Source organism: Oncorhynchus mykiss, chromosome 16 (genome assembly GCF_013265735.2).
Source record: "Oncorhynchus mykiss isolate Arlee chromosome 16, USDA_OmykA_1.1, whole genome shotgun sequence".
Classification (NCBI taxonomy): Eukaryota; Metazoa; Chordata; class Actinopteri; order Salmoniformes; family Salmonidae; genus Oncorhynchus; species Oncorhynchus mykiss.
In genome coordinates this window covers 53,576,757-53,600,656 of record NC_048580.1, presented here as the reverse complement: position 1 = coordinate 53,600,656, position 23,900 = coordinate 53,576,757, and the positions used below count along the sequence as shown (strand labels likewise).

The window sequence follows — 23,900 nt, the reverse complement described above, 5'->3', positions numbered from 1 at the left end:
CTTTTCCTGTTAAACGATATTCCAAGTATAAATACAGTACAGTACACAGACTTAAGGGTGAAAACAAAATAGTGCGCACTAAATGAGCAATAAAGAACAAAAGAGGAAAGCCCACCCTTCCCCCCCCACTTTTGTGTCATGTCATGAGGATTCCTGGACCACCTACACCGCCCTCCAGAATTATTGGGACAGTGAAGCATTTTTCTTCCTTTGGCTCTATATTTGAGCTTCTGTAACTTTCTCACTCATCATAATTCACGATTAATTCAGGATTATCTGTAATCATGGTAGCAACAACATTAATGTAGAAGTGTTTAGATACATTCTATTCTTATTTACAATTTCTATTGGGCACAAAATAATCTGGAACACAATCAAAACAAAGAAGAAACGTATCTGACAGATTTGTAGTCACAAGCTTGATGTAGTCATTGCATGCTAGGAATATGAGACCAAATACTTCCCTTTTTACTACTTTACACAAGTCAATTTGTCCCAATAATTTTGCTCCCCTAAAATGGGGGGGGACTACTGAATGTACAAAAAGTGCTCTCTATTATAAACGCTTCACCCGACATGGATGAAAACACCCTCAAATTAAAGCTGACAGTCTGCACTTTAACCTCATAGTCATTGTTTGCTTTCAAATCTAAACTTTTGGAGTATAGAGCCAAAAGAATAAAAAAATGATTCAGTCACAATAATTACTGAAGGCACTGTATAAAGATGTGCCTTTAAATGAGGTGCTAGCAGTGGGTCCTTAATTCATGTGCAGAGAGAGTTACAGATTGTGCCTTTCATTTGGGTGAATAAACAGTAAGGATGCACCTGATGATATGGAAATCATGACATTTGGTTCAGTAACAGGCACAGAGGGTCCATAGTATTGAGTACTGCAGTTGTGGTGCTTTATTATAAGCAATGTCATCAATTCACTCTCTTTCCTCCTCCTGCACAGGTTAAAGCTCATGTCCTCCACCTTTCACAAGCGTTGGGTGTAACTAAGGCCCCTGGTCTGATCACAGTAGATAGAAACTCAATGTTCAAGGAACACATTCCAAAACCTAGAGCTCTCAGAAGAAATCGGTTAAAAAGGACACTGGTAAAAAAAGTCAGTAAATAAAACGGTGACCGAAACCAGACAGAGGGCCATGATTGTAAAAGGCTAGGGACTTGAGTGGCAGCTCCCCCGACTGCCCTCCCTGTGTGGTGGGTGTGGCCCAGGTGGAGGGCAAGAGTAGCCAGTGTGTCCAAACTAAGTGTCAGTGCAATGAATTCAACCCCCAAATACTTTTATACACAAAATAAAGACATTTTAAAGGCAGTTTTGTACAGCATTTCACTTCATATCAACCCAAATAATTATTATATTGTCCAACTTGGTTATGTACATAGCTATAGTGTTATATTGGTATGTAGCTATTATATGTACATAGGTGTCTATACACAAACATAATATAACACTACTCGCATGTGTGTACATCTACTGACATATCTTATAAACATTTTTGTAAAATAAAACATCTGTCATCGTATTGTGTTCTAAATATACAGAAGTCGATAAAACAGCTGTTGGCATATTTTCTTTCATTGTTTAAACCGTGTGCATCTTGGGATGTTGGACCTTCTAAGTCTAAACTATGTTGCGCTACTATACTAAGTGCAGTGGGGGCCGATCCTGACCCGATATGGGCTTCACTTCACGCAAATCTGCAGCCAGACCCTAAGCCCTTATACCCATACAGATGGTCAGTCCAACAAGCCTGTTCACTTTACACTGGCCTAGTTTTCTTCATATCAGGGCGGTGGAAAATTAGCAGGCTGTTGCCATCCAGGACCAGGATGGGTTATTCCGTCCTTAGAGAGACATAGGAGAAATTATCTAGTGATTGTGGATCATATCTTCTGACACTATCGCAACATATTAAAGACGACTACTTTCAGTGGGAAGAAACAGGAAGAACGTGTATGTGCCACCCTTTCCAGGGGTCAGTTATGAGTCCAATAGTATGCAGTCTTCAGTCTCATTGGGCGGCAGCATGAGCTGCTGCTCATAGTAAAGGCTCTTGGCATAGTTGATTTCTTGAGAGATTTTTACAGCAAGATTCTCGCTCTTCACATGAACCTATTAGGACATGAGGGAAAATGAACCTAATTGAACATTGTGGAACCTATGAAAACCATTACCAATATAAAAATGTTTCTACTTGACAAGTAAAAAAAATACGTTTTTCAATTTTAAAATGTGCAACATTTTGAATAAATAAATAATAATAATGCAATTACTAAGAAGTTAATTCATTAACACTACAGAATAGTTCTTATAGGGTTGTGGAAGTGTTACCATAGGCTTCTGGTGGGAAGGGCCTGGCATGGCTACGCCACTGCTGGTGCTCTCTGCCTTCTTGGTGAGCTGCACATACACCTTCCCATGGTCCTTTGAGACCAGGCAGTGGTACAGGTCATCATACTTGACCTCCAGGAAAATGGCCTCACGGTCCACAAATTCACCAGGCTTGAGGAAGTAGACCACTTTGGAAGATATGAGCACGCAGTAGGTGTCTATGGGCTCCACAGCAATGAAACTAAGTGAGGTGGGAGAGAGAGAGAGAAAAACATTTAGAAATCATGACTTGTTTGGCAAAAATGTGTGAGCTGGAAAGATCGGAGTTGACTCCCTGCTGAAAATAAAAGCTGGAGGCACTTATTTTCAAGTAACCACTATGCATGTCATTTCCTAAAACTCGCACATGAGCTTTGCACAACACATGCTAACGTTAACAAACATGGTGTGACCTAGGCAGCCCAGAGGCTGAGCTGAGTAATTGTCTGGTTAACATCTCTAGGGTCAGAGGTCAATGGCTAGAGACAGGGTTCTGCTGCCTCTGGATTTATTAGCCTGTGAGAAGACAAACGCTCTCAGGGCCAGCAGAAAGACTGGATAAAGGCTAGTTACCCGTCTTTCTTACTCTGGAGATACTACATCTTTATTAATAAACTTAAACGTAATGCAATATTAAATCAGATCAATCAGATGTGAGTTTCTCCAAACCTTTTAAATAAGTCAACATATTCAGCAGACTTTTGTTCCAGATCATCACCAACTCATCATGGTGTAAATGAAAGACGAGTTGAATCAGGAGTGTTAGAGCAGGGCTGGAGCAAGTCTGCACACACTGTGGCCACTGTTCTTACACTGTTGTCCAACCAAAACAAGGGTGACTGGCCAGACAGTGGCTTAACTCTGGAAGCTTAGAACAGGAGTGTGACTCACAACTCAGAGTGGATGCTGTCAGTGAGGTGGAAGAGCTGCTCCTGTCCGTCGGCCTGGGTGGAGGAGAAGCGGGGCAGCAGGCCCTGGGGTCCTTTACAGCATCGTGGCTTCCTCACCCGCAGCACACTCAACCTGCAACACAGGATGGAAAACAAAGAGCAGCGTCAGCAGTCAGTATCGCTTGCCAAATACACAGCATCAATATAACAGCTTAGACAGCAGCTTGATGAAATACACAGCATCAATATAACAGCTTAGACAGCAGCTTGATGAAATACACAGCATCAATATAACAGCTTAGACAGCAGCTTGATGAAATACACCGCATCAATAACAGCTTAGCCAGCAGCTTGATGAAATACACCGCATCAATATAACAGCTTAGACAGCAGCTTGATGAAATACACAGCATCAATATAACAGCTTAGCCAGCAGCTTCATGAAATACACAGCATCAATATAACAGCTTAGACAGCAGCTTGATGAAATACACAGCATCAATATAACAGCTTAGACAGCAGCTTGATGAAATACACCGCATCAATAACAGCTTAGCCAGCAGCTTGATGAAATACACAGCATCAATATAACATCTTAGCCAGCAGCTTCATGAAATACACAACATCAATATAACAGCTTAGCCAGCAGCTTCATGAAATACACAGCATCAATATAACAGCTTAGCCAGCAGCTTTATGAAATACACAGCATCAATATAACAGCTTAGCCAGCAGCTTTATGAAATACACAGCATCAATATAACAGCTTAGCCAGCAGCTTCATGAAATACACAGCATCAATATAACAGCTTAGCCAGCAGCTTTATGAAATACACAGCATCAATATAACAGCTTAGCCAGCAGCTTTATGAAATACACAGCATCAATATAACAGCTTAGCCAGCAGCTTTATGAAATACACAGCATCAATATAACAGCTTAGCCAGCAGCTTCATGAAATACACAGCATCAATATAACAGCTTAGCCAGCAGCTTTATGAAATACACAGCATCAATATAACAGCTTAGCCAGCAGCTTTATGAAATACACAGCATCAATATAACAGCTTAACCAGCAGCTTTATGAAATACACAGCATCAATATGCCAGTAGCTTCATGAAATACACAGCATCAATATAACAGCTTAGCCAGTAGCTTCATGAAATACACAGCATCAATATAACAGCTTAGCCAGCAGCTTCATGAAATACACAGCATCAATATGCCAGCAGCTTTACATATGAGCCAAAACGGTGTCAACATGGCAGGTCAACACAGTGCGTACGGTGGTTTATAGAACCCTGGTTGAGACTGATACAGATTGGAAAGGACCTGTGAGGCTGTTGAGAGGTGAAGAGGTCACACAGTGCCCTGGTGCCAGCCTGCCTATGCCAGGTCTGAGCTAAGGTTTCACTTCCCCTTCAGATAACCCCTCCACCTCCCCTCTCATTCCGGCTGCCAGTCAGCCCGGCCCCGGCTGGAATTCCCACATCTGGCTTGAATCTGCCGGGGCTGCGGTCTTTTGATTAGGGCCCGATGGGCTCTGGTGGATTCCCAAAGGCGGCACTGTGCTGCTCTGCTCTACCCGGCTGGGCTGCGGGGGTTTGCTTTTCTTGGGGAGAGACAGGTTCCAGGCTGTCTGCAGCTGGAGCCGCTGCTGTGGTGGAATGGGAGCTTGTGGGCAGTCTGGGCGCCGGGAGCCAGGGGGCTGTATATGATGGGGGCTCCTTGGGCTGGCTGGCCGGCTAGGTAAGTAAGTAAGTAAGTAGGTGGGTGTGTGGACACAGAGATGAAGAGAGGCGCTGGCCGTTGTCAGCCACAGGTGAGAAATGGGGGGGAGGCACAGCTCCACATCAGTGTGAATAGCGTAGGACAAGCCAGGTCCACTAGAATGGCAGCGTAGCTGTGACATGCGAGAAGCGTTCCAGCCTTGTGGGCAGTTCCGGCCGTTCTCCTCCAGGAGACAGCACCGCCCTGCTCCGGCCGTTCTCCTCCAGGAGACAGCACCGCCCAATCTCCTACATTGCCCCTGGCCCTAGGCACTTCATGCAGATTGGATGGGTAGTTACTGCATAAGCAATATGCTAGTAACTCCACTATGCAATCTGGAAGGCTGAATTTGCAAATCCAAATTGATATATGAGGAGGTCACTTAGGACCTTTCCTATTGGACAAGCTCAGTTGGTAGTTCCTCCATTTGAAAATCTTATGGAGCTTATAAAATGTGACCCTACAGCCGTGAGTGAACACCTAACAGCATTTGGCTCAAGTGTTCATGGCATGCACTGCAGAGAGGTATACCTTGTTGGAAGATAGATTATATGAAATGTCTCAACTGTACAGAAGTGAATATCTTGGAATGCGGGTGGAATAACCCCCATCCTCCTAGAGATGTGGAATGCGGGTGGAATAACCCCCATCCTCCTAGAGATGTGGAATGCGGGTGGAATAACCCCCATCCTCCTAGAGATGTGGAATGCGGGTGGAATAACCCCCATCCTCCTAGAGATGTGGAATGCGGGTGGAATAACCCCCATCCTCCTAGAGATGTGGAATGCGGGTGGAATAACCACCATCCTCCTAGAGATGTGGAATGCGGGTGGAATAACCCCCATCCTCCTAGAGATGTGGAATGCGGGTGGAATAACCCCCATCCTTCTAGAGATGTGGAATGAGGGTGGAATAACCCCCATCCTCCTAAAGATGTGGAATGGCGGTTATGCTAAAACACATTCCTTACCAGTGTGTAGATGGCTTGTGGCGAGACACATCATTAGCATGTCTGTCTGGCATTTCTTACGCAGGGTTGACAAAATAAAAACATTCCTCTCCTCTCACTTTCCAGCCCTGTGGTTTCACTGTGAAGTCGCTGCTGTTGTCATGCTCATGTTCTATGTTGGACCAGAAAGAGTGGGTGGACTTGCTTTGTGCATAGTGTAGATTTCTCCTTGGTTCATTCATTTAAACCAACAGATTGAATACGCGTCTAAATCTGATGACAATCCATGACAAATATATCAACAACACTGCTACCTAGGTCAATTACGCACTGTAATGTGCTGTATATCTTTCCCATAAGCAGGTTTTGAAAAGATGGGTCTAATGTTCTGTTTCTCCTCAGTGTAGTGCACTGTAGTGAAAGAATGCCTAGGACTGAGTTGACAGTGTGCTGAGGAGATGTGAGGAGTGCGTCCCTCCCGCTTTGTTTGGGAATTGTAATTGAGCTGGCTCTAGAGGGTTGCCAGGACCGAGGGAAGGAGAGTGTGTGTGTGTGTGTGTGTGTGTGTGTGTGTGTGTGTGTGTGTATGTGTGTGTGTGTGTGTGAGAGAGAGAGACGGGTGGGTGAGATTGTGTGTGTGTGGCGGGAGGGTTGTGTGAAAGACAGGAGGGAGAGTTCACGAGCAGGGCAGGAGAGCAAGGGGAGTGCGAACCATCACACAACGTCTGCTTCTCATTGACTTGTTTATTTCCTAGTGTGTGCTTTTCTGGAGATGTGATCTGAGCCAGTCATACAGAGGGTAAAGAGAAAGGGCTTCATGTGCACAGTGAAGAAGGTCATGTGATGAGCAACTCAATCCACAGTAGGGAGGAACTGTATATAACCCCACCATTGTTCCTTTAAATCATTTTACAGCTTTTCTTCTGTATGCGATGGTATCACATCAATATCACTGCTTGATTAATAGGCATGACAGTGTTGGGGAGCATGTGTGTTAGTATGTGAGTGTGTTGGTATGTGAGAGTGTAAGTGTGTATGCGAGTGAAAGCATTAGTGTGTGTGTTTAGTCTACCTGTGTGAGTGTGTTATTAAGTGGGTGTGATAGCGTGGTCAGTGTCTGCTGTGAACCATGATTCCGGCACATTCTCTGGGTTGAACTCTGGCTGAACTTGTAGACACACTGTGGCAGGCACGCTTCGGATGCCCCTCCCACCTCCTCTCCCTTCTCCTCCGCTCCCCTCCCTCATACAGCAGAAACAGTTCATCTGCAGGTCCCTTATTGTTCCCTGTACACGCACACACCTCTAAATCAACCCCTTAAATGCAAACACGGGCTTTCTTGATGTCCATAATATTCTCCTTGGGTATGCAATCTGGTTTCCGCTCACGTTATTGATGTGTCACCGCAACCTTAAAAGGTCCTAAATGATGTCACCATTGCCCTTGATTCTATGCAATGGTGTGCTGCTATTTTTATTGACTTGGCCAAAGCTTTTGATATGCTAGACCATTCCATTCTTGTGGGTCGGCTAAAGAGTATTGGTGTCTGAGGGGTCTTTGGCCTGGTTTGCTAACTACCTCTCAAGGAATGCAGTGTATAAAGTCAGAACATGTGCTGTCTCAGCCACTGCCTGTCACCAAGGGAGTACCCCAAGGCTCGATCCTAGGCCCCACGCTCTTCTCAATTTACATCAACATAGCTCAAGCAGTAGAAAGCGCTCTCATCCCTTTATATGCAGATACAGTTTTATACTCAGCTGGCACCTCCCCGGATTTTGTGTTAAACGCTCTACAACAACGCTTTCTTAGTGTCCAACAAGCTTATTCTGCCCTTACCTTGTTCTGAACACCTCCAAAACAAAGACCATGTGGTTTGGTAAGAAGAATGCCCCTATCCCCACCAGTGTGATTACTACCTCTGAGAGAGCTTGAGGTTTGTCACCTCATACAAGTACTTGGGAGTTTGGCTAGACGGTACACTGTCCTTCTCTCAGCACATATCAAAGCTGCAGACTAAGGTTAAATCTAGACTTGGTTTCCTCTATCGTAATCACTCCTCTTTCACCCCAGCTGCCAAACTAACCCTGATTCAGATGACCATTCTACCCATGCTAGATTACGACAACATCATTTACAGATCTCGAGCGGCTAGATGTTCTTTACCTTTCGGTCATCAGATTTGCCACCAATGCTCCTAATAGGACACATCACAGCACTCTATACTCCTCTGTAAATGGGTCTTCTCTGTATACACATCGCAAGACACACTGGTTGATGCTTATTTATAAAACCCTCTTAAGCCTCACTATCTGAGATACCTAATGCAGCCATCATCCTCCACATACAACACCCATTCTGCCAGTCACATTCTGTTAAAGGTCCCGAAAGCACACACATCACTGGGTCGCTCCTCTTTTCAGTTCGCTGCAGCTAGCGACTGGAACGAGCTGCAACAAACACTCAAACTGGACAGTTTTATCTCAATCTCTTCATTCAAATACTCAATCATGGACACACTTACTGACAGTTGTGGCTGCTTAACGTTATGTATTGTTGTCTCTACCTTATTGACCTTTGTGCTGGTGTCTGTGCCCAATAATATTTCTATCATGTTTTTTGCTGCTACCATGTGGTGTTGCTATCATGTGGTGTTGCTGTCATGGTGTTGTCACCCTGCTGTGTTTTCATGTGTTGCTGCCGTTGATATTGTCTTAGGTCTTTCTTTATTTAGTGTTGTCTCGTTGCGATGTGTGTTTTGTCCTACATTTGTATTTCATTTTTTATCCCAGTCCACGTCCCCGCAGGAGGCCTTCATTGTAAATAAGAACTTGTTCTTAACTGACTTGCCTAGTTAAAAAATAAAAATCACACACAATCCTCCCAAACAGACAACATTTCCTAGTCAACACCCCCCCCACACACACACACCACCCACAGTGACATGCATTAGTGCAATCTGTTATATTTACCATTCCAAGTACACAAATGCCATTGGGCGCTTGGTCTGCCTAATGTATACACACACTGTATAAATGGCTTGAACTCCCAGACAGCCTGTGTAATACAACCTGCTTGTGGCTTTAAAACCAGTGAGAGCTGGAGAGGACAGAGACAGGCTCCAAAAAAAACAGTGCTGAGCCCAGTCAGTAGGTGTCACACCTTGTGTCTGTGTGAGTTAAAGAGAGTGGCTGTGAGGACCGTTACCTGCCATGCTGCGCTGCTATAGACTCTAATTGGGGGAGAGGCTTGACCCAGCCGACCCCATTAAAAATGGCAGGTGGCATTTACAAGCACATCTGGTGGGTTTAGTTGGCGTGCACAAATAGGAGTATGTAAGTGTCACACAACATTCTGAAGAAATACATGAGAACCTGCACCATATTAAAGTAACTGTCCAGTGTTTTCAGATTTCTATGAAATATGACCTATAATTAATTACATTGAGTGAAATAGTTAGGCATGTTACATGTTATTAAAGGCCCAGTGCAGTCAAACTAGAATGTATTGTGTTTTTTATATATTTCCACACTATGGAGGTTGGAACAATATTGTGAAATTGTGAAAATGATAATGCCCTTTTAGTGTAAGAGCTGTTTGAAAAGACCACTGGATATTTGCCCGTTAGGTGGGATGGAGATTTACATTAGTAAAAAATACGTTTTATTTAACCCTCATTTAACTAGGCAAGTCAGTTAAGAACAAATTCTTATTTACAATGACGGCCTACACCAGCCATACCTGGACGACGCTGGGCCAATAGTGTGCCGCCCTATGGGACTCCTAATCACAGCCGGATGTGATACAGCCTGGATTCGAACCAGGGACTGTAAGTATGCTAGTAGCAGCTTTTCTGTGTTGGAATGGTGTGGGCATACCCCAACAACAGAATGGTGTGGGCGCATACCGGTCATTAAAAATATGAATGCGAGTAGACCCCTGACTGGCCAGCTCCTCCTCCTCAGGAGGATGACATCATCCTCTTAGGAAATAGCAAGCATTTTTTAAGCGATTGGTTCCCATTGAGAGTGGCAGGGATCTAATGGTTTTTCTTTGAAAGTTGCCATTTAGGAGTAATTCTCATGGTAAAATTGGTGTTATGACATGTCTCTCCGGGTTTAGGCACTTACCTGTGGTTACTGAGGCTGGCCATGTCTCGGACCGTCTGTGCTGTCTCAGAGGCAAAGTCCAGTGCACCGGCCACCGGCTTGGTCACCGTACCAACCAGACCTTTCCCCAGGCCAGAGAAGAAGCCGCTGACTCCTCCCTCAGTCTTCACCCCCTCCACTGTGGAAGTGATGACGCTGGTCAACCCTCCGATGATACCTGTGAGACACCAGATAAGAACCAGGTGTGACCCTTCACGAACAGCTAAATGGATTCTGATGTATTACAGATGAAAAAGGCCTGATAGAACCCAGCGGATCTATCTAATGTTTGAGTAATGAAATGCAATTGCCATATTGAACGTGAAAGAGACTACAGTCAGTGGTATTACTACAGTATTATTAGTAGCACTACAGTATTACTGTAATAGTACATACCATGAGCCAATCCATGAATCCCAGCCACCAGATGCTCTCCGCTGGTGGCGCCATGGTAACGGATGTACTCTCTTTCGTTTTGATGTCGATTGTCCATGGTCTTGCCCAACCCGTCCGACAAAGTCCCTGCAAACTAAGACAGAGAGAGAGAGTCTCTTCGGTCAGTCTTTTTCACACCATATCAGCAAAACCCTTCATTTCAAGCATGCTTTATACACAGTATTTGGAAATAGTCTTGAATAATGCAGAATCACGTCTATTTATCACTTCTTAGAAAAGGTGTACCTCAAGGCTCAGTTTTGGCCACCCTTCTATATACATAAATTATTTTAAAAGGTATTAAGATTCAGTTCGACCACATAGTGCTCCCACACACTATGTAGGGGCCATTAGACCAGTGCAGCCCTCACACTAGGCCTTGCAGTGGAATGATGGATTGGCTCTTATTTGTCCCAGTCAAATACCTTTCAATTCACACAAGCATGATGTCTTTCTCTCTTTCAAACTTATAAAGGATACTAACTCAAGTCGAAGCCATCCAACAAAACCACCTAACTCATACTGTAAATGTTGTCAATTTCTTTCTAGTGATGGGGGAAGAAATCGATACAGTATCACAATATTATATAGATAATGACTCCAAGTATTGAGCATTTTTTGTTGTTAGTTAACGTTAGCTAGCGCTAGTTGGCTGTTCCTGTGCCAAAACTCTGGTATCTCTTTCTATAGCATGTTCTTCATCTTCTTGAGGCAAAACTTTCTCATTTATTCTCTTGTCCTTCTGCCACAGATATAGAGAGCAATATATATATAAAAAAATCTAAATCACAATAAAATTGCAGTATTGAATCGCAATTAATATACAATCACAATACATATCGGCACCTAAGTATCATGATAATATCATATTGTGAGGTCCCTGGCAATTCCAAGCCCAATTTAGTTCCTTTTACCGTTTACCAGTGAATCCTGAGATGAGCTGCTGTTGAGTGACCATATTAAAAGACAAATACGTGTCACATATCCAGAGCTCACAACCTCACTGAGTGAAAAAGTTCTACAGTAGCCCAATGCTGGTTGGCTGGTTCTCATCCTCCACAACTGAACTAGAAGGACAGGAGGGACTGATAGAGAAGAACTGATTTTGCACAGCGCCTGCCTTATCCATCTGGCCAATATAATCAGCAAGTAATTTGTCTGCTGGAGTGGAGTGCCTTCACACCCCCATCTTTCCCCAGCGCTGACCTCTCTCCCCCTCCTCCTATCCCCTCTCCTCCCTTCCACCCAGCAGGTGCCTGCTGGAAGTGGGTTTGTGTTACGGGGGAAGCTCCCCAGAGGAGGCTGGGTTCTGTGTAAACACACCCGGGCCCTCCGCCGCTCTGCAGCCAGCGCCAAGACTGAACTTGGGATGACCTTGCCAAGCAAAGTCCCCGGAGAGTTCATTGGAAGGCCAGCACGAACTCTCTCCTTCTCAATTTTTTTTATTTTATTCCCCCTCTTTGTGAAACTAAACCAATGTACGTACCAGACCTGTATCCCCAAGGGGGTGAGGAGTGAGTTTGCGATAAAGATGCTTTCAAGTTTACACCCCCTCCTCCCCTTCTATGCTGAAGGACACACACAATGTGAAACTGAGGCCCGTCTGGTGTGTTAACGTTGGGTGATCAAGGAAGGGATCTCAGAGATTACATGGAGTGTCAGTCATTAAAGGGGTGAAGGTGCATCAGATGAAACTAAACCCAGCAAGGAACAAGGAAACTATTCAGTGTGGTTTTACATGTGGTGTGTAGGTGACCAGCTGCAACATAACACGCGCACAAACATAAACATGTGCACGCCAATATTTAGTTCCATTTAGTTCCATTTCCTATCAATACTTTTGAAGTCTCTCAATTAAACCTGCAATAATGTCCTCAGTGTAGGCTAGCTATGTATATGGAAGGTGTCAAATAGGTCTATACAGCAAGAGTTTTTAGTAGAAGGTCTGCTACCCGGGCCAGGGAATGAGTTGAGCAGACCAACCCATAAAAAGGAGAAAAATAACATCCATAAAGGAAGCATAACAACCATCAAGTGGAAATGCAGAAGCAGTTAGACCAAAGGTTCACGGCTGTAGAGGCCTACATAAACTAAACTCAGCTAAACTCAACAAAAAGAAACATCCCTTTTTCAGGACCGTGTCTTCAAAGATAATTAGTAAAAATCCAAATAACTTCACAGATCTTCATTGTAAAGGGTTTAAACACTGTTTCCCATGCTTGTTCAATGAACCATAAACCATTAATGAACATTCACCTGTGGAAAGGTCGTTAAGACAGCTTACAGAAGGTAGGCAATTCAGTTATGAAAACTTAGGACACCAAAGAGGCCTTTCTACTGACTCTGAAAAACACCAAAAGAAAGATGCCCAGGGTCCCTGGTCATCTGCGTGAATGTGCCTGAGGCATGCTGCAAGGAGGAATGAGGACTACAGATGTGGTCAAGGCAATAAATTGCAGTGTCCGTACTGTGAGACACCTAAGACAGCGCTACAGGGAGACAGGTCGGACAGCTGATCGTCGTGTAACAACACCTGCACAGGATCAGGTACATTCGAACATCACACCTGCGGGACAGGTACAGGATGGCAATAACAACTGCTCGAGTTACACCAGGAATGCACAATCCCTCCATCAATGCTCAGACTGTCCGCAATAGGCTGAGAGAGGCTGGACTGAGGGCTTGTAGGCCTGTTGTAAGGCAGGTCATCACCAGACATCACCGGAAACAACGTCGCCTTTGGGCACAAACCCACCTTCACTGGACCAGACAGGACTGGCTCTTCACTGACGAGTCTCGGTTTTGTCTCACCAGGGGTGATGGTCGGACTCGCATTTATCGTTGAAGGAATGAGTGTTACACTGAGGCCTGTACTCTGGAGCGGGATCGTTTTGGAGGTGGAGGGTCCGTCATGGTCTGGGGTGGTGTGTCACAGCATCATCGGACTGAGATTGTTGTCATTGCAGGTAATCTCAATGCTGTGCGTTACAAGGAAGACATCCTCCTCCCTCATGTGGTACCCTTCTTGCAGGCTCATCCCGACATGACCCTCCAGCACGACAATGCCACCAGCCATACTGCGCGTTCTGTGCGTGATTTCCTGCGAGACAGGAATGTCAGTGTTACTGCTATGGCCAGCGAAGAGCCCGGATCTCAATCCCATTGAGCATGTCTGGGACCTGTTGGATCAGAGCATGAGGGCTCGGGCCATTCCCCCCAGAAATGTCCAGGAACTTGCAGGTGCCTTGGTGGAAGAGTGGGGTAACATATCACAGCAAGAACTGTCAAATCTGGTGCAGTCCATGAGGAGATACTGCAGTACTTAATGCAGTACTTAATGCAGCTGGTGGCCAAACCAGTTACTGACTGTTACTTTTGATTTTGACCCCCCCCCCCCCCCCCCCCCTTTGTTCAGGTACACATTATTCCATTTCCGTGAGTCACATGTCTGTGGAACTTGTTCAGTTTCTATCTCAGTTGTTGAATCTTGTTATGTTCATACAAATATTTACACAGGTTCAGTTTGCTGAAAATAAACCCAAGTGACAGTGAGAGGACGTTTCAAGTGAGAAATGATGAACAATTAGATGACTGGTTTAACATGGTTAAGTGACGAAACTAGTGTTTTGCTTCTTTTTGACACCATACTTCTTGAGCTGATTTAAATGAGTTAATAACAAGCTCATTCATTTCATAAAGACACTTAAATACCATTGGGAGATTCACTTTTGTCCATTGAATACTGTGGCATCGAATTTTTACAAGGCACACATCTTGGCAAGCCATTTTTATTAGAAGTTGGACACCCCTGTGTGTGCGTGTGTGTGTGTATATGTGTGTGGGCATGCCCGTGTGCATAGGGGCTCCTCCTATTTTATTATTGTTCAGCAAACAAAGCGATTGTTCACAATTTGATTGGAAGAAAGAAAAACATGAAAGTAAACTAATGATGACATTTTGTTTTCTTCAGAGAGGGAGGAGTATGTCAAGTCAGTGGAGAAGAAGTCATCCTTCATTTTCAGGAGAGCAAACGTTACAGGACACTGCCTTGACAGTGTTTAGAATCGCAGATACAAAGATTTCAACCAGTCAACAGGAGCAGAGCTGCTTTAAACTAGGATTATGGATTAGCCTCAATGGGAAAAGTTGGTGTGCCAGGATCTCACAACCTCAATGTGTGTGTTCCCGAGCGTAGGCAGACACAGGGATTCCATTTGCAATAAGCAACAGCAAGTTACAGTTGCAAAGCAGAGCTGAAATCTGGGGCAGGACGTGAGTGGTGTGTGTGGGCCTGGGGCCATGGGCTGGTCAAGAGCTAGGACAAGGGCTGTGTGACCGGGCCTACTGGCTGTCTGATATTCATGACATCAATGCCGCAGCACAAATACGAGTAAATTGCCGTGCAGGGAGAGGGGACAAAGAGAGACAGAGAGAGGGGGAGGGAGGGAATGAGAGAGCACTAGAGCACAGAAAGAGAGAGAGGGGGGGGAGACAGAAAGAGAGTGAGCTGACTGACATTAAGCTGGCTGACACAGTTTGGCAGGGGGAGTGTGTGGGGCTGCCTGTATCTTCCAGAGGCCTGCTGAGAGCTGGCAGAGGATAGGGGAGAGAGGAGGACTTGGGGCTAAATGGCTGGGTTCTGGACTGACAACGTTCCAAAACCAGAATGGGTCCTTTAGCGTGGAACAGTGCCCCCCAGGACACGTCTCATTGTAATGAAGAGGAACTGATTACTGTTCAGGGACAGAATGGCCAAAGGGTTGGGGCATTACACTGGTCCTTGGAAGGCTACTGATCAAGAAAATAGAACATATACAGACAGACCTGCTGTAAAAGTGTCATATCCTCTATGTATTCACTAAGAGTATCCATTAAATATAACAATATTTTAGATGTTTGCTAAGAGTTGGTCAGCCCTAGGGTCAGGTACAACGATAATACAACGATAATGCGCTCTTTCTGTGCTGTTCCATCTCCTTTCCTGGAAGCCACATAACATTTAGTGACAGAGCTGATACACGCACTGATCCATCAAAGTAAGCAGAGGCCAATTTTCATGGAAAGTGATAGAAAAGCCTCAGCGCACAGAACCTGTGTGTGTGTGTGTGTGTGTGCGTGTCACATCAAGGAGGAGACCTTCGCCTCGCCCCATTTCCACATTGCCTCATTTCAGCTTAGTAGTCTTGAAACTGGGACACCTACTGTAATTTCATAATGCAAAGTTAAACACAATCAACATCAACACAGAGCACAAGTAAACAGGAAGGTAAACCCCAACAACGTTACCTTGGCGGCGGAGTTGGACACTCCGTGTGTGACGTTGCGGATGAGCCCGCCCACATTGCCGTACTTGATAAGCTCAGAGACGCCCTCGGTGACATCATTGAGCAGTCCCATGGGGTTCCCCAGGAAGTCCACCGAACCGAGTATCTGAGCCGCCTGGCTAATCAGCTCCTGAAGAGGAACACATCAATGGGATTGGCTGTGAAGTGCAACAGCAACAAAACCTGATTGGCTGTGAGATGCAGCAGCACCTGATTGGTTACTTCACTGTGACCAAGGCTTGAATGGAAGTTTGAAGTGAAGCATTGACCCATTGCCCAGACACTAGAAAAAGTTTGATTTAAAACAATCAGTGTGGATAATACTTGCAAAGAGCCTCCTCCTCCACAGTCCTGCCAGGATTGTTTTGGGGAGATACATTTTTTTTAAATGTTGTCTCACCAAAGCAGTCTCTGTTTAACAGAGAGCTCTACATTTGAGCTACATTTGAGTCATTAAGTAGTAGAACAGATGGTAAACATGGGATTGTTTTTGATATTACAACAGAGCGCACAAGGCAGATCATATTCCAGAAGTATTTGACCCTTTAGCATTCCCACATCATATGGAAGAAGGTGTCCTGAGTGTCATTAGAGCAGAGAGTACAATTATGTGATGGTTTGGCTTTGATTTGATATCATTTCCAGGGAGTAAAATAAGTTCTGTGAATTTCTGGAATATAAAGCTATACTGTGCCATATTGTTTGCCAATTGAGAACATTGTTGAATGATTGTAGATCTTTATTCCAATATCTGTCAAATAAAAAGAGGCTTGGACGAGGCCTTTACTAGAAGGGAATACATTTCAGAGACGAGACCTCTTTTTCTAAGCAATACCTTGTGAAAGGTATAAAGGCTGATCTTTGTTTCCCAAGGTATCACCAAACGTAATTGTAAGTAGAAAAATAAGGTGCCAGGCAGGTTGTGCTTTTGTTGGATGTCTTGGAATGCGCAGAGACCCTCATCCCCAAGAATGTCTGAAAGTGTGTGCACTCCATTGTCATGCCACAGGGGAAAGTAGATAGGGCCTCCCACCCGGAGACCAGGATTATGGAAAACAAACAGAAAAGGTGTGTGAAATGATAGGGCCAAATCTGAATTTAGATTGTTTCAGAAGAACATTGGAATAAATTAAGTCTTGTAATCTGTGCGGGTGAAAACATTTTCTTCTATGGGACGCCATGACAAGCAAGCTTCTGGATTTAACCAAGTAGCAAGAGAACGCAGAGCAAGGACCAAGTCTAGGTTTTTTGTCTCTGTAATATGGAGGTGGTGCTATAGGGAGCATTGACCTGAAACTATTCTTTTGAGGAAGGATGTTGATTTGAACAACTGAAATGAATAGGGAGATGTAGTCCGTCTACATACATCTGTTTCTACATCTTTAAATCTTTTACAACGAGGGATGCATTTGAACACCCAGAGATATGAAATTGTGGACCACTGAGATATTTAAAGGAATAGACGACCCTGGTCTATAGTTTAGTGGTAAGAGATATGGCAGAGATATGAAATTGTGGACCACTGAGATATTTAAAGGAATAGACGACCCTGGTCTATAGTTTAGTGGTAAGAGATATGGCAGAGATATGAAATTGTGGACCACTGGGATATTTAAAGGAATAGACGACCCTGGTCTATAGTTTAGTGGTAAGAGATATGGCAGAGATATGAAATTGTGGACCACTGAGATATTTAAAGAAATAGACGACCCTGGTCTATAGTTTAGTGGTAAGAGATATGGCAGAGATATGAAATTGTGGACCACTGAGATATTTAAAGGAATAGACGACCCTGGTCTATAGTTTAGTGGTAAGAGATATGGCAGAGATATGAAATTGTGGACCACTGAGATATTTAAAGGAATAGACGACCCTGGTCTATAGTTTAGTGGTAAGAGATATGGCAGAGATATGAAATTGTGGACCACTGAGATATTTAAAGGAATAGACGACCCTGGTCTATAGTTTAGTGGTAAGAGATATGGCAGAGATATGAAATTGTGGACCACTGAGATATTTAAAGGAATAGACGACCCTGGTCTATAGTTTAGTGGTAAGAGATATGGCAGAGATATGAAATTGTGGACCACTGGGATATTTAAAGGAATAGACGACCCTGGTCTATAGTTTAGTGGTAAGAGATATGGCAGAGATATGAAATTGTGGACCACTGAGATATTTAAAGGAATAGACGACCCTGGTCTATAGTTTAGTGGTAAGAGATATGGCAGAGATATGAAATTGTGGACCACTGAGATATTTAAAGGAATAGACGACCCTGGTCTATAGTTTAGTGGTAAGAGATATGGCAGAGATATGAAATTGTGGACCACTGAGATATTTAAAGGAATAGACGACCCTGGTCTATAGTTTAGTGGTAAGAGATATGGCAGAGATATGAAATTGTGGACCACTGAGATATTTAAAGGAATAGACGACCCTGGTCTATAGTTTAGTGGTAAGAGATATGGCAGAGATATGAAATTGTGGACCACTGAGATATTTAAAGGAATAGACGACCCTGGTCTATAGTTTAGTGGTAAGAGATATGGCAGAGATATGAAATTGTGGACCACTGAGATATTTAAAGGAATAGACGACCCTGGTCTATAGTTTAGTGGTAAGAGATATGGCAGAGATATGAAATTGTGGACCACTGAGATATTTAAAGGAATAGACGACCCTGGTCTATAGTTTAGTGGTAAGAGATATGGCAGAGATATGAAATTGTGGACCACTGAGATATTTAAAGGAATAGACGACCCTGGTCTATAGTTTAGTGGTAAGAGATATGGCAGAGATATGAAATTGTGGACCACTGAGATATTTAAAGGAATAGACGACCCTGGTCTATAGTTTAGTGGTAAGAGATATGGCAGAGATATTAAATTGTGGACCACTGAGATATTTAAAGGAATAGACGACCCTGGTCTATAGTTTAGTGGTAAGAGATATGGCAGAGATATGAAATTGTGGACCACTGGGATATTTAAAGGAATAGACGACCCTGGTCTATAGTTTAGTGGTAAGAGATATGGCAGAGATATGAAATTGTGGACCACTGAGATATTTAAAGGAATAGACGACCCTGGTCTATAGTTTAGTGGTAAGAGATATGGCAGAGATATGAAATTGTGGACCACTGAGATATTTAAAGGAATAGACGACCCTGGTCTATAGTTTAGTGGTAAGAGATATGGCAGAGATATGAAATTGTGGACCACTGAGATATTTAAAGGAATAGACGACCCTGGTCTATAGTTTAGTGGTAAGAGATATGGCAGAGATATGAAATTGTGGACCACTGAGATATTTAAAGGAATAGACGACCCTGGTCTATAGTTTAGTGGTAAGAGATATGGCAGAGATATGAAATTGTGGACCACTGAGATATTTAAAGGAATAGACGACCCTGGTCTATAGTTTAGTGGTAAGAGATATGGCAGAGATATGAAATTGTGGACCACTGAGATATTTGAAGGAATAGACGACCCTGGTCTATAGTTTAGTGGTAAGAGATATGGCAGAGATATGAAATTGTGGACCACTGAGATATTTAAAGGAATAGACGACCCTGGTCTATAGTTTAGTGGTAAGAGATATGGCAGAGATATGAAATTGTGGACCACTGAGATATTTAAAGGAATAGACGACCCTGGTCTATAGTTTAGTGGTAAGAGATATGGCAGAGATATGAAATTGTGGACCACTGAGATATTTGAAGGAATAGACGACCCTGGTCTATAGTTTAGTGGTAAGAGATATGGCAGAGATATGAAATTGTGGATCACTGAGATATTTAAAGGAATAGACGACCCTGGTCTATAGTTTAGTGGTAAGAGATATGGCAGAGATATGAAATTGTGGACCACTGGGATATTTAAAGGAATAGACGACCCTGGTCTATAGTTTAGTGGTAAGAGATATGGCAGAGATATGAAATTGTGGACCACTGAGATATTTAAAGGAATAGACGACCCTGGTCTATAGTTTAGTGGTAAGAGATATGGCAGAGATATGAAATTGTGGACCACTGAGATATTTAAAGGAATAGACGACCCTGGTCTATAGTTTAGTGGTAAGAGATATGGCAGAGATATTAAATTGTGGACCACTGAGATATTTAAAGGAATAGACGACCCTGGTCTATAGTTTAGTGGTAAGAGATATGGCAGAGATATGAAATTGTGGACCACTGAGATATTTAAAGGAATAGACGACCCTGGTCTATAGTTTAGTGGTAAGAGATATGGCAGAGATATGAAATTGTGGACCACTGAGATATTTAAAGGAATAGACGACCCTGGTCTATAGTTTAGTGGTAAGAGATATGGCAGAGATATGAAATTGTGGACCACTGAGATATTTAAAGGAATAGACGACCCTGGTCTATAGTTTAGTGGTAAGAGATATGGCAGAGATATGAAATTGTGGACCACTGAGATATTTAAAGGAATAGACGACCCTGGTCTATAGTTTAGTGGTAAGAGATATGGCAGAGATATGAAATTGTGGACCACTGAGATATTTAAAGGAATAGACGACCCTGGTCTATAGTTTAGTGGTAAGAGATATGGCAGAGATATGAAATTGTGGACCACTGGGATATTTAAAGGAATAGACGACCCTGGTCTATAGTTTAGTGGTAAGAGATATGGCAGAGATATGAAATTGTGGACCACTGAGATATTTAAAGGAATAGACGACCCTGGTCTATAGTTTAGTGGTAAGAGATATGGCAGAGATATGAAATTGTGGACCACTGAGATATTTAAAGGAATAGACGACCCTGGTCTATAGTTTAGTGGTAAGAGATATGGCAGAGATATGAAATTGTGGACCACTGGGATATTTAAAGGAATAGACGACCCTGGTCTATAGTTTAGTGGTAATAATGCAGACCCTCAATTCATCTTGTATCCTGCAATTTTGCTTAAAAAAAAAAACCTGAAGATATCTAAAAAGGTGGGGAAGAGACTGAGGAACTTTCTGGAAGAATACTAATGTAATCAGCATATCAGTGATGTTTGGAGCCATAGATTATGATATCATGGCAGACTGATTGGCGTGCTGTCTGGGCTATGGGTTCAACATATAAGACAAATAACAACAAAGAAATCCCTGGAGAGAACGGACGCGAGCAGATGTTCCCAGTTAGAGCCATTGCAGATTGGTTGGCATAAGGGTTTGATTTATTGACATAAAATAATCTGATACCCATGTGGTGTAACGCTTACTGAAAATAACATTCTAGGTGATCAAAAGCCTTTTCTGCATCAAGTGAGAGAACTGCGTTATGAGACTCACTATCTGATGCTTCGATGATATAGGAGGCAATGAATATGATCAGCCACGAGGTGTTTGGTTGTTATGAACTAGAGGTCATAAAGGGTGCTAGTCAAGATGCCAACACTTTGGCGTAAAGTTTAATATCTGCATTGAGCAGAAAAGGGAGTGGTAACTAGAACATTTAAGAAGGGTCTTTGTCCTTTAAAAGCAGTGAAATAATGGCAATATCATTTTTCGAGAATGAACCGTTCGTTGGTGACAGCAGAGTGAATCATATCTAATGAGTGGCAGAATGTGATGTAACATTTAGGTGGTATGCCATCCAGCCCCGGATGCATTCGAATGTATCCAGACCCCTTGCCTTTTTCCACATTTTGTTACATTACAGCCTTATTGTAAAATGTATTATACTGCCCCCCCCCCATCAATCTATACACAATTCCCCATAATGACAGGTTTTTAGATGTGTGCAAATGTATTAAAAATAAAAACAGAAATATTACTTTACTTAAGCATTCAGACACTTTACTCAGTACTTTGTTGAAGCACCTTTGGCAGCGATTACAGCCTCGAGTCTTCTTGGGTATGACGCTACAAGTCTGGCACACCTGTATTTGGGGAGTTTCTCCCATTCTTCTCTGCAGATCATCTCAAGCTCTGTCAGGTTGGATGGGGAGCGTTGCTGCACAGCTATTTTCAGGTCTCTCCAGAGATGTTTGATCAAGTTCAAGTCCGGGCTCTGGCTGGGTCACTCAAGGACATTCAGAGACTTTGACTAGGGTCAATGTCCTGTTGGAAGGTGAACCTTTGCCCCAGTCTGAGGTACTGAACGCTCTGGAACAAGTTTTCATCAAGGATCTCTCTGTACTTTGCTACATTCATCTTTCCCTCAACCCTGACTAGTCTCAGTCCCTGCCGCTGTAAAACATCCCCCACAGTGTGAAACTGCCACAACGTTCTTTACGCCAAGGGCGGTGCCAGGTTTCCTCCAGACGTGACGCTTGGCATTCAGGCCAAAGAGTTCAATCTTGGTTTAATCAAACCAGAGAATCTTGTTTCTCATGGGCGGAGAGGCTTTAGGTGCCTTTTGACAAACTCCAAGTGGGATGTCACGTGCCTTTTAATGAGGAGTGGCTTCTGTCTGGCAACTATACCATAAAGGCCTGATTGGTGGAGTGCTGCAGAAATTGTTGTATATCTGGAAGGTTCTCCCATCTCCACAGAGGAACTCTGGAGCTCTGTCAGAGACCATCTGATTCTTAGTGACCTTCCTGACCAAGGCCCTTCTCCCCCGATTGCTTAGTTTGGCCGGGCTTCTAGCTCTAGGAAGAGTCTAGGTGGTTCCAAACTACTTCCATTTAAGAATGATGGAGGCCACTGTGTTCTTGAGGGCTTTCAATGCTACAGACATTTTTTGGTACCTTTCCCCAAATCTGTGCCTTGACACAATCCGGTCTTGGAGCTTTACGGACAATTCCTTCAACCTCATGGCTTGGTTTTTGCTCTGACATGCACTGTCAACTGTAGGATCTTATCTAGACAGGTGTGTGCCTTTCCAAATCATGTCCAATCAATTGAATTTACCACAGTTGTACTCCAATCAAGTTGTAGAAACATCAAGGACGATCAATGGATAAAGGATGCACCTGAGCTCAATTTTAAGTCTCATAGCAAAGGTTCTGAATACTTTTGTAAATGAGGTATCTGTTTTTTTTGTTGTAATAAATTAGCTAAAATGTCTTAAAACCTGTTTTTGCTTTGCCATTATGGGGTATTGTGTACATTGATGAGGAAAAACATGTATTTAATACATTTTAGAACAAGGCTGTAAAACTTGACAAAATGCGGAAAAGGGAATACTTTCCGAATACGCTGTATTACATAGTATTTGTTGCTCTGACAGTGTTATGGGCATCTAATGAGTGACAGGCATCCAAGGAAAGGCGTGGGAGATGGTAAGGTTTTAGAAAGTGATTGTAGGTCACACCTGAGCAGTACAAATTGGAATAAAATGTCTGAAATGTATTATTCGTTTCAGTTGGATCTGTAGTAGTGTCCCCATTAGGCAATTTAATTGAAGCTATGTTAGCAAACTGCTCGTTGATCTTTGGTCCCAAAGTGAGTAAATGAGTAGGTCATGCACCATTTACATAATCATTTTGTCTTGTTCTATGTAGAACATCTGCTTGATGTCGGAGTCTGAGTAACTGGTTGAGGTCTGCCGGGTTAATACGCATCACCAAAATAGAAAGTTACAACAGATTGCCACCTTTAGCTGCTTATTAACATAAATGAATGCTAAAGCCATATGCATCATTTTGGAATATGCCATTACATGTCACCTCCAGTGAAAGTCTGTCTGTTCATTTTCCCCTCACCTCTCTGAAGTGCTTGAGGATGTCGTTGATGATGATCTCCTGCGTCTCGTAAGGGTGGACCCGGGTGAAGGGGTACATGTTGATCACTGCATCCTCAAACCGTATCAGCGGGATACCCAGGGTTCCCTTGAGGGCCTGCAGAGAGCACAGAGCACTTTTAGAACAAGCACAAGGAAATTGTCTGGGTGGATCAACAACATTCTAGGAAAGTGGAGAATCATGTACATTTGTTTGTCTTATAATGCCGACCAATTAAGTCAAAGAGAAAACCAACAGGCAAAGGCTGACATATGAATGCAGAAAGCACGCTATGCTTCCCTGTAAGAATATCCTGGT

The 23,900-nt window shown here is 43.3% G+C and overlaps 1 protein-coding gene across 3 annotated transcripts in view; it reads right to left on the bottom strand.

Annotated features, from left to right (window-relative positions):
• Positions 1 to 884: 884 nt before the first annotated feature.
• The window catches only part of vps13d (vacuolar protein sorting 13 homolog D), a 67,716-nt gene continuing 44,700 nt past the window's right edge, over positions 885 to 23,900 (bottom strand). For all 3 annotated transcript variants that reach the window (XM_036947251.1, XM_036947253.1, XM_036947252.1), the window contains 7 exons: positions 23,565 to 23,699; positions 15,860 to 16,027; positions 10,535 to 10,667; positions 10,121 to 10,316; positions 3,275 to 3,406; positions 2,345 to 2,585; positions 885 to 2,125 (listed from right to left, as the gene is read on the bottom strand). In XM_036947251.1, the coding sequence (XP_036803146.1) occupies positions 1,994 to 2,125; positions 2,345 to 2,585; positions 3,275 to 3,406; positions 10,121 to 10,316; positions 10,535 to 10,667; positions 15,860 to 16,027; positions 23,565 to 23,699 (1,137 nt within the window). In that variant the 3' untranslated portion in view covers positions 885 to 1,993. The remainder of the gene's footprint in view (positions 2,126 to 2,344; positions 2,586 to 3,274; positions 3,407 to 10,120; positions 10,317 to 10,534; positions 10,668 to 15,859; positions 16,028 to 23,564; positions 23,700 to 23,900) is intronic.